The following is an 11,532-nucleotide window of genomic DNA, read 5'->3' as shown; positions in this document are numbered from 1 at the left end:
TAGTAACATTTCTGACGCATCTTAACCAAAGTCAAGCGACAAAAACCGCTGAGGAGGACTCGCTTATTATACACTATATGCGCATGGGTATATATTGCGTTTACCTATATAAAAACGAGTTTTATGTTACCGCAGCCGGTACTGCGATTGCAATGCAGAGCTAAAATCAAAATATCGCGTTATAATAATACTGTATTAAATAAATGTAAATAATACTAATACGAATTACTTGAAATTTACTTTTTATTACTCTTTTTGCCTTTTCTATTGATATAATATTACCTTGTAAAGCAAATATATATATAATATATATATATATATATATATATATAATTATTTAAAATATGCAGTGTATATACAAAAGGATTAATGTTATAATAATTGTCAGAGGATCTGTTGCGTGGATTTGAGGAGATATAACAAGTTTTTTTTTATTTCTTATTTGCTTCGTATCGTATGATTTATGTAAAACATTTTAATTTAATTTTATTTTGTGTTTCATGAAAATAATATTTCTTTTCCAATGCCGTTTTATCATTATTTATTGTTGATTGATTTGTTTTTTTAATAAGTAGTTTTGATATAGAGTATGACATGTTAGGTATAGTCTGTTTTATAAGACAGAACGTTTCCTGGACTTGATTTACATTACTGTAGTAAATTTTAAAAAAAGAACAACAAATGAGTTTTATTGGACACCACTAGGTATCTAATAGAAAGTGTTTTAATTGTATCGCATATTAATGTCAAAAATTTACCATAATTTCATTTCTTACCAAAAAAAGAAAGTCTTATATTAATCCAATTTTTAAAAAAAAACAACTAATAATAATGTTCAAATTAAAATTACAGTATTTGGTATATTCAGTGTGTTCACCGACCATTAGACCTATTTTACTTCTTAAATACATTTGTTAGTTAGTAAAATGTTATCACTAACCAGCAGCAAAATGGTTGCAAATCATTAATATGTCATCACAACGTGCGCTGCACTTATCACAATTTTGCCTTCTAAAAAACGGCAAATATGACGATTGCATAGACATAATGAAATACATTTATGCAAATCGTGATGGGTTTTTTTTATAATACAGACTTAATCCAACTTGTAATTCAAAATGGAAAGTGGCTATCGGCATGTGGCCGTGCCGATAGCCTCATCCAAAATTGTATATGTTATGCAACTTAGTTGCTGGTGGTTTGACTTTTCTTGATGTTAGCCTGTTAATTATTGAGGATTTTACAAGAAATATCTTAGGATGTAATTATATCAGGAAACTGTTAAAATGATGCGTTCTTTTCCTTTGTCACCACCAATTTTATGCAACAATAATACCATGCATATTTCAATATCATGATATAATTAATTATATATGCCTATTTTATTAAACTCAATATGGTATGTTATACTAACATTACACATAATATAAAAGTATACTTAACATTAGTTAGTCTGTTTCATATTTCAAGATATTGTTAATGCTTAAATTATAAAAGTAGCAACTGTAGGTTATACAAGAGTTTAAAGAAATGGTTAAAATAATAGGAAAGTGCTTTGCGTATCTCTTTTGATATCCATGGAATTTTGTAGAAGGTCCATTCATGTTGGTCCTTTCCAGCATGACGTTGATGATGTGTGTCTATCCAAACGAATTGATATCAATATTATTTGTGGGTGATTTTAAATTTTGAAGTAATTTTAGGTGGTTATAACATTTGCAGATAATTTGAAAAGTAACTCGGAATATTGTGATATAATTCGGAAATAGGCCTAAAATATGGTAATCTTTGAGATATATTAAATTATTGAAACTTGAAGGGACTTAACTAGGTGGTTGAAACTTCAACGAGAGACTTTTGGTGATGGTAATACATTATTTATAGGTGTGAACAAATCATGCCCTCTTGAATTATGCAAACTATGTTATTTAATATTCAATGCTAATTATAACAGTATTTTAAGCTATTACTGTGTGTTAATGTGTCTACAAACGGCGAATCCTAGCATTTTACAAAGTTTTCCCGACGTTTTTAATTCTGTTAACAATTCATCAAATATGTAATATATATATTCAAACCATTTTAGTACATACAATGTATTGCATATATTTGACGATTGATTACCTATCAAATATGCTTTTAACATATTTGAATGTGATATGTACTTGTGATTGTTGTTTCAATACACCAGCGTTCAAGTGCAATGGAATTTTAATGGTATGATAATAAGTTGGTGAAAATATGCCATTGGTAATTTCTCTTTTCAGAATTATGAAGATGAAATAAAACAGTATCATAAGTAGTTCTGTAGATTCTTATTCTATTTAACAAATATTTTATAGTTTTCATACAACTCTAAAAAGCTTTTTGGCTATTAAGTAAAATTGCTTTTACTAAGAACATTGTCAACGGTTTCAAGCGTCGACGTACCGTATAGCATGATTTCCATCTTTTCCTGTTGAATCGTAAATCTGGATCACAACGCCACTAGCCGCAACTCAACGTGAACTGGACAACAGGCGCGCCTACGAAAGATATATATAACATATATAAACATCACAGGCACAGAATAAACTCTAAACCGCCCGGTGATATACTGAAATTTAATTAATTAATTTGGAACGATAAAGATGAGGAAATCTGTGTGAATTAGAAAACGTCGCCCAACCGAGATTCGAACCCGAAACCTTCTGCTTGATATATATATTTATATAATATAGGCATAGAGAAAGGTATCAAGGGAAATTTTTCTTATGCAGTATTTCAGCAAAGTAGAAATTGCCTAAAATCGGAATGCGCCTCTAATAACGTAATATAAACTTTTTGCTCGAAGAAATTGCATGATCGTCGTAACCGCCAGTAAGACCGGTACTGAGTACGTTTACTCCATTCTTCTTACATGTTGTATGAATACTGCTCTAATTATTAAATAAACAAATCGTCCTTTCCATAGCCTTGAAACCATTTTAATCTGAAGAGACGGATATAGTAAGTTAATCGTTTATAGTTGTCAGTTTCCTATTTAGTAATCTTTATCATTTAGAAGATTAATCTTAGATATATTAGATATATAAAGTAGTTGTAGGAGCAGTTTGATGCAACCGATGTTTGAGTGAAATCAATTTCAATATGCATCGCTTTCTGTTGTTTGTTGTTCTTCTAGTTCCTCTGGACAGGGCGACTGCCGCGCTCAAATGTTCACCATTAGACTACGAGGCAGAAGAAGATATTCCAGATTGTACGTTTGGTTGTTTTTGCGTTGGTGGGTACACCTACTACCATGGCACATTTACTTATAAACCAAGTCGAGTTAGAACATCCAGTACAATATGTGTTGAAAAAAGTTGTGATGGGGCTTCTGTGACATGCGCAGATCCGACATTTAATTGTCATGATTGTCCTGATTGCGGAGGCCGTAAGTGAAGTTATGTCATACTTTTTTTTTTATGTTTCCAACATTGTTTTCACTTTATTCAAATCGAAATAAAGTAGGCCTACATCAAATAAATTCCAATTAGCCTATATACATCATACATCAGTAGGCCTACACAAGTTTTAACAATCATATAAAATTTAAAATAGATTTTTTTTAGATAAAAAAAAAGCATTAGAAAAAAATTTGTTATAGATCTATTAGAAATATCTTAGGTAAATATTTAAAATTTTTGCTTACTATATTTAGGAAATGATTGCGCTGCTGAACATCCTGACGGTAGAGAAGTGATAATCCGCGGAGGATCTGCGGAAGCTGTTGGGTGTGCCGTGTGTACTTGTAATCTACCAGAGCCAGCAGAGCCGTGCCCCGGATGCGGATTCAAATTATTCTTAGGCCTACTCAAGGAATCTCCTCAAAGAAGGTTTGGTTTAGATTAAGTTGATAAAGTCTTAATACTAATATAGTACTAAAGTTAAGCCTTGTTTGCATAGTCCTAATTTGGCAAGAAGAGTTTTCCAACGTTTAAACTTCGACAAACTGCAGAAAACAAATCTGCAGAAGTTTACGCTGAAAACGTTTGTTTACAAGCTCGAAGTTTTGCAAGAAGAATTTTGCTAGTGTAAACCAAAGTTCGGGAAACTGCAAGCTTGCAGAAGTTTACTTTTTTTAACTTTGCAAAACTGGATCAAACTCGAAGATTTGATATAGTTTGCTAGTGTAGACTAGGCTTTAAAGTTGACTAGTCCTAAATCGGAAAGTTCATACAGTTAAGTTATTGTGTATTTGTGTACAGGAAAGCAACATGTGATTACTCCCAATGCCCCTGCCATGGTCACCCTTCAGAACAAGTGTTTGAAACCGTAGCTGATATTCCACAGTGCACATTAGGTTGTTTCTGCATTCGATCTGAAAGTGCCACGTTATGTATAGACCCAGCCGTTTGTAAAGTGGACAACAAATGTTTCAAACCAGATCATCACGTATGCGGATGTCCCATCTGTGATGGTTAGTGCCTATATAGATAAAGTTTCCAATTTCCGTAAACAAACTTAGGCCGCAATTAATAGAAAACATAAATAACAGAAACAGAAACATTGAATTGTTGAAGACCAATCTTCAATTAATTTTTGGTTAGAAAAAACAGTGATTGCAGTAAAGTTCATCATGATCAACTAAAATTTATGTTCTTTAACCCTAACAGAAGGAGATTGTTTTGCCAAATCATTTGAAGAAAAAGACGTATTAATATCCGATAACGGTCCTCAGCAAGTGGGATGCGCAGTGTGCACGTGCGACGCACCTTCCCAACCAATAGTATTACCATTTTTTTCAGCAACCATATTAGACCTACTTCCACCACTACCGAAAAGGTAACATGTATAGTGTTTACATTCTTCGAAAGTAAATAATTTAAAAGATTACAGATGCGAAGATATACTGGAGCTTAAATTCTTCAATTACTACCACCAGTAGTCTATGTAGACTCTTCTCTGATGAATTTAGATAAAATTGTTATAAAATTAATTATTGGTGCTCTATTTTTGTTCTCAGAAAAGCGACGTGTGATTACTCGCGGTGTGCTTGTAACGGATTTGATGAAGCACTTATATATGACAAAATTGCTGATATACCAGAATGCACATTTGGTTGTTTCTGCATCCGGTCTGAAGACCAAACCTTATGTATAGACCCTGCTCCTTGTCTTGTTAGTAATATATGTCAACATCCAGAAGAGGGTGCCTGTGGATGTCCAGTCTGTGAAGGTATTTTTGCCTTAAGTTTTTTCAACATTTTATTTCCAATAATAATTGTTTTTTTTATTGTTGTAATTAAACAAAACTTGACATTGAGGTTTAGATACGATCGTGCCTAAGAATGCTACACTTATCTTGATATAGATGGAGATTGTTTTGCTAAAACGTATGAAGGAGAAGAAGTTTTGATATCAGATAACGGTCCTCAGCAACTTGATTGCGCAGTTTGCACGTGCGAGGCGGCTTCTGCACCAATAGACTTACCAATCTTTATAACGGGAATAGCAATTCCAGCAGTACCACCAAGGTAATAATTAAATATCACGTCTTGATTCTCTAGCATATTATTTACAGTATATACCATATTTAGTGTTTAAAACAACTTAAGCTCTGTTTACACTATCAAAGTTTATGTGACAAAAAAGTGTGATGTGTGCCGATATATGGACATGATGATGTCATATCACTACCCTATTTGGGCATATCACGAAATTTGTAATTGGGCACATTAAATTTTTTTTGTAAAACTAGTTTGATAGTGGAGACAGAAATTTAGAAGACTTATAAAAATGAAGATCACTACCAATAAGGTTTACTAAGCTGTTAAAGAGGACATTCACATTGGAAAATTCATATTTAATAGGAAAACAATTGAGGCAGTTTTACTGTTCTTGTAAAGAGAGATCATTCCAAATACTAATGTCTAATAATGATCTTATTGTTTCTGTATTTTTTTAAAACAGAAAAGCGACATGTGACTACTCTCGATGTGTCTGTCAAGGGTTTGATGAAGAACTTGTGTATGAAACAATTAATGATATCCCAAAATGCACATTTGGTTGTTTCTGCATCCGGTCTGAAGACCAAACCTTATGTATAGACCCTGCTCCTTGTCTTGTTAGTAATATATGCCAGCATCCAGAAGAGAGTGCCTGTGGATGTCCAGTCTGTGAAGGTACTTTTTTTTCTATTTCCACTTCAATATTTTTTTCCAACAAATTGATATTTCTTTTATTTTAGATTTCGACAAGATTTTGTCTGAAAATGTAATAACTCTATCACGAAATTTTTAAAGAATAATATCTTTAAAACACTCGAATAATATTTACGATTATTCACTTACATCTATGTCGATACAGATGGAGACTGTTTTGCCAAAACGTACGAAGGAGAGGAAGTACTGATATCCGATAGAGGTTCTCAGCAAGTTGACTGCGCAGTGTGCACGTGTGAGGCGGCTATTCCACCAATAGTCTTTCCATTCTTTACCCCGGGAACAGTCATTCCAGACGTTTCACCAAGGTAATGATAATACTATCTCTTGATTTCTTACAACACATGTATTTAATTATAGATTTATCCAAATTTAAAGGGATTTTACTAAGTTTTCTCTAATATATTTTTTTTTAACTGGGCGTACAATATTCACAAGCTCTTTTATATTTTCCATCTTAGAAAACAGAACCGAGTTCGCTATATAATTTTAAGAGTGGTTTATTGATATAATTGGTCTGTTTTTAAATTGCATTCTAACTAATAGGATAGAGAATGAGATCTTTCCAACTGTATGCCTATAGGAAAATTCTGACGAGTATTTATTTTCATAAACTTCATTATTAGTTGTCATAATTTTATTGTTCTCTAAATTGTTGCTTTATCATATTTATACAGAAGAGCCACGTGTGACTACTCTCAATGCATCTGCCAAGGAGTTGATGACGAACGAATATACGACACAATTGCTGATATCCCAGAATGCACATTTGGATGTTTCTGCATCCGTTCTGAAGATAAAACTCTATGTATAGACGGATCTCCATGTGCTGTAAGTAACAAGTGTCAGGACCCAGAACCAAGTTTCTGTGGATGCCCATACTGTGAAGGTAGGTTTCACACTTAAGATCCTTTTTCAATTTTGTATAAATACTTTTTTTTTTCAAATTCAGACAGTTTTAAACTTTATTCTATACCATTTTTTTTTATTCGATCACAGATGGCAATTGTGTTGCCCACTTAGAAAATGGAGAAGAGGTTTTGATATCGGATGATGGTCCTCAACATGTAGGATGCGCTGTATGCACGTGCCAAGAGCCTGATGCGCCCATTTTATTGGGCCTACCTCCTTACAATATACCAGAACTGCCAAAGAGGTAAGGTTGGATTTTCTAAATCTTTGTTTGTTGTTTGTTTTATTGGTTTCTGCACACTCTAGAGCGTGTTGCTAAATAAGAATGTTCTGTCATCGAAATGTTTAACTGATTTAGTCGTCTTGTTTTTCCGTTTGTCAGAGAGGCAACGTGTGACTTTTCGCAATGTGCGTGCCATGGCTACGATGAGTCTCAAGTATACGATACTGGCGCTGATATCCCAGCGTGTACGTTCGGTTGTTTCTGCATTCGATCTGCAAATGCTGTGTTGTGTGTTGACCCAGCTCCATGCGAAATAACTAACAAGTGTCTTCAACCTACACAAGTCTGTGGCTGTCCATTCTGTGAAGGAGGTAAATAACTCTGTTTAGATCGTGTTGTACCTTAATTAGATATTGTTTTACTTTACGTGGCTTATCAAAGCATGTAGAATTTAAGGGAAATCGTTAAAAACAAGACAAAAAGACCGTAAGCAGGAAGAAAAAGGCTCTTTTAGATCTTACTGGATCCTGGATATTATTTCCATATTTTATGTGGCTGTCTACTCCACGAGCAGAGAAACGAATTTCTAGTTAAATGGACAAATATTGGTTGTCTCAATGTTGATAGAGAGAGAATGTTACCTTTCAAAAGTTGCTCGATCCGAATTTGCAATAGACCAATTAGCATAGTATAACGTTTGCTTCTATCATAATTTAGATGGAGACTGTTTAGCCAAATCATTTGAAAATAAAGAAGTTGTGATATCCGCCGATGGCCCACAAGATGTTGGATGTGCCGTGTGCACATGTGACCGTCATTCAATACCATTTATTGCTTTTGGTGGTGGCGGATCCGTACCTCCAAGGTAGTAAAACAAATTGTTCACATCATTAAAACAATTATATATTCGCACATATTACCTTTTAGGGATTGAAAGTTGACAAACTCCAGCAAACTATAGTTTGTCAATTCAAAAAGGTGCATTGTCTATTTTCTTTTTGCAAACTATTTTTCTGAAGTTTGTCAATTGGTCTAAAATTTACAAATTAATGTTTGCTACTGCAGATTATGGTAGGCTTACAACCTTGTCTACAATAGTAAAGTTTACTGAATTTCTGTTTTCAAACTAAAGTATGCTAGTGTAGATTTCTGCAAACTTGTTTTCTATGTTTGCTGAAGTTTGCCAACTGGTCCACACTGGCAAACGTCGGAAAACTTTTCTGACAAACTCGGAGTGTAGACTAGTGACACTTACAAAATGAAAAACAAAACTGTTTTAACAACAGGACATCAACTTGTGATTATTCCAACTGTCCATGTTATGGTTATGAAGAGTCAAGAGTATTGGCAACTAGTAGCGATTTTCCAGTATGCACATTTGGCTGCTTCTGTGTTAAAGAGAATGGGCCCTATGAACTGTGCATCAACTTTCCACCATGTGAGCTCACCAACGTATGTCACAACCCAGTCATTGAATGTGGATGTCCGTCCTGTCAAAATCAAGGTATGTCTTTAAAACCCAGAAACACATTATTGTAAATGTGAATCACCCGTACCGTTTATTTTTGCTTTCGATGTCATCTCTCGTGCGAATATAACTTATTTTATTTTTATTCATTTCGGCAATAGACATGAAATAATAATTACAAAACATAGAAATATACATATATATGAAGCACAAGACACGAAGTCGAGTAGAGACAAAAGCATTAAACAAGGTGTGTCTCTCTTAAATGAACGCGATAATAATATTTCTTCTTGTCTAATATTCTCTAGTTAGTGACTGCTACGCTATAAATTATGAAGATGAAGAAGTTTTAATACCAGACGACGGTCCCCAGGATGTTGGCTGCGCAGTGTGTACATGCGAACCTTATGTCACACAAATTACATATGACGACAGTCGCCCTGAACTTCCCAAACGGTATGGGATTTGGTATAAGGGTTTTTATTTTAAATAATGCGACTACATTCATGTACTCCAGAAGTATAGTACTGGTTTAGTAGTTGGCCTAGTATTGGCGGGTGAAGTACACCGTGGCAGATCCACGATATTGTGCTGTTTTTAAATTCTAGCTGTCGTTTGTTATGTAGTGGCGCCCTGACCGGGTTCTTTCTCTTGCATCCACCTATAAAAAACGCAAGCAATAATAAAGTACAGTAACTACAGTTACCACACCTACAGGGCCCGACAGAGTGTCCTATGAAAAGGTGTTGACCGCAGTATAGAAAAGTATCCCTTCAACAGATGTGTCCCTTGAATAGGGGCGTCACAAAAGAGGGGGTTCTACTTCCAATCAGAGTCATACATTTGGCTCTGTTCCAGTAGTATTCAAATAACTAAGAGATATTTAACCGTCCTGCATGCCGAATTTCTAGAACATTTACCCTCAATTGTCACTGATTTACTCCGGCAGAAAAGCCACCTGCGACTACTCTAACTGCGTGTGCCATGGGTTTGAAGAAGAACAAATCGTAGAAACTTATGATGATCTCCCAGAATGCGCCAACGATTGCTTCTGTATCCGCTCTGAAAATGAAAGAGTGTGCATCAAACAACCCGATTGTTTTGTGAACAACGAATGCGTTGAACCATTTTATTTCGATTTCTGTAGATGTCCAATTTGTGAAGGTACGTAAATTGCTATTATAAATAATAATTTTATTTGTATATGTATGTCTGGTTTATAACTCCAGGTATATTCATTAAATTTGATCAAGATTCGTAATTGCTTACAGTCATGTTATTTCAATTCAGAATGTGCATGAGATGTATAGTATTATGCTTTTTTTGACAGTTGGTAATTGCTACGCAAGATCGTTCAATTCCAAAGAAGTGTTAATTTCTGATGACGGTGTTCAAATAGTCGGCGGATGTGCATTTTGTACTTGTGATCCTCCATCTGAGCCGGTATCATATCCCTTCTATCTCCCAGGGATAGAGAAAGCGGAATTTCCAAAAAGGTAAGTTAATTCCGATAGAAAAATACGCTAAACTTGTATACATTATTTTCTTGATATTCGTCATATCTTCATGTTTTCAAATATTAATATTTTCAGGGGTTCCCATTGTGACTATAGTGCCTGTTTCCCTGGGCCTATATAGACACCAGATCCGGGTTCAATCCAGTAAGTTCTCTTTTTCTTGTAAAACATCTCTAAATCGCCATAGTTTGTTTATCCTTAAATAAACATATTTTTTGTATAAACTTTCTATGTTTTTTTTGTATTATTGCAGGAATGGAAACTGTTTTTATTTATTTTATTAATCATAACCTAACATTTATTATTTATCATGTCAACGAATGGAATATTCATTTGCTGGTGTTGTTGACTGTGAGCTTTCGGGGCATGGGGTCAGACGAAATGGTTGCAATTAGGCCAGTTACGTTGTATATGGCTAGAAATTATGATGGAATCAATATCAGTTATTTATAAAGCACCTTTTCAAAGAAAGGTCAAAGCACTCTACAAAACAGCACTCTACAAAAATTCGGCTTACATATTATAAGATATGCATTTTAAAAAGCACTACTTCAGAAACAAGTGAATTGTTAAGTGTTTCTTAAAGTAATACACTTATAGAAGAGCCTGGTCAAATATTCTATTCGTAGTTTAGAACGTATCGTCTCCAAAACCTTTTTAGTGACAGGGACGGCAAGAAGATTGTCTGTAGATTATAAAACCAGTAATATGACGAGGCTCGTGCATTCATAATAAAGGACACAATTGAAGAGGCTTACTTTATCAGTATTTTTCAACGGCATTTTTTATTTCTCAGCCATCGTTGAAGAGTACAATCTTCTGGGGTTTTGCATACCAACTCTACCACATACAAGACATGTTGTCAGCCGGCCATATTTGAAGTATGACTATTATCCATAGATAGGAAACTCTCCCATCCCATAGGCCTATAAATTAAAACATTACAATCATTTTAACGATTCCACAGCCAATTCTTTAATAAATAATTTGTTTACTTTTTATTGAATAAACTACACAATATCTGGTTGTATTTTTTTTTCTGTTTAAATCGTTGTGGTAAAAGGTGCCTTTATTTAATAATCTGGGCTCAGACTGATTTGGTTTAGACTAATATTTGCTTTTATAGTTGAAAGGTGCGAAAATTGTAACAACCTTGTTGCCGCAAAACAACTTAAAATGGTTATGTCAATGTCGATATGACGAAATGAGTGCTTATTGAATATTTTTG

The 11,532-nt window shown here is 34.1% G+C and overlaps 1 protein-coding gene across 1 annotated transcript; it reads left to right on the top strand.

The window, feature by feature from the left end:
• Nucleotides 1-3,129: 3,129 nt before the first annotated feature.
• LOC140059339 (kielin/chordin-like protein) lies at nucleotides 3,130-11,322 on the top strand. The gene is made up of 18 exons (XM_072105223.1): nucleotides 3,130-3,415; nucleotides 3,683-3,857; nucleotides 4,230-4,441; nucleotides 4,638-4,806; nucleotides 4,988-5,199; nucleotides 5,335-5,497; nucleotides 5,934-6,145; nucleotides 6,330-6,492; nucleotides 6,862-7,073; nucleotides 7,184-7,340; nucleotides 7,479-7,690; nucleotides 8,037-8,184; nucleotides 8,606-8,823; nucleotides 9,096-9,243; nucleotides 9,737-9,951; nucleotides 10,118-10,283; nucleotides 10,380-10,448; nucleotides 10,558-11,322. Exons 1-17 carry the CDS (start codon nucleotides 3,130-3,132, stop codon nucleotides 10,423-10,425), a joined length of 3,114 nt encoding a protein of 1,037 aa, XP_071961324.1. The 3' UTR covers nucleotides 10,426-10,448; nucleotides 10,558-11,322.
• Nucleotides 11,323-11,532: the final 210 nt, after the last annotated feature.

Source organism: Antedon mediterranea, chromosome 9, assembly GCF_964355755.1.
Source record: "Antedon mediterranea chromosome 9, ecAntMedi1.1, whole genome shotgun sequence".
Taxonomy (NCBI): Eukaryota; Metazoa; Echinodermata; class Crinoidea; order Comatulida; family Antedonidae; genus Antedon; species Antedon mediterranea.
This window is presented reverse-complemented; position numbering and strand designations above follow the sequence as displayed.

Coding starts and splice junctions, on each gene's coding strand:
- LOC140059339 (XM_072105223.1), top strand. CDS start 3,130: ATGCATCGCTTTCTGTTGTTTGTTGTTCTTCTAGTTCCTCTGGACAGG. Junction 6,493..6,861: donor ATTCCAGACGTTTCACCAAG/GTAATGATAATA, acceptor ATATTTATACAG/AAGAGCCACGTGTGACTACT. Junction 9,952..10,117: donor TAGATGTCCAATTTGTGAAG/GTACGTAAATTG, acceptor TTTTTTTGACAG/TTGGTAATTGCTACGCAAGA.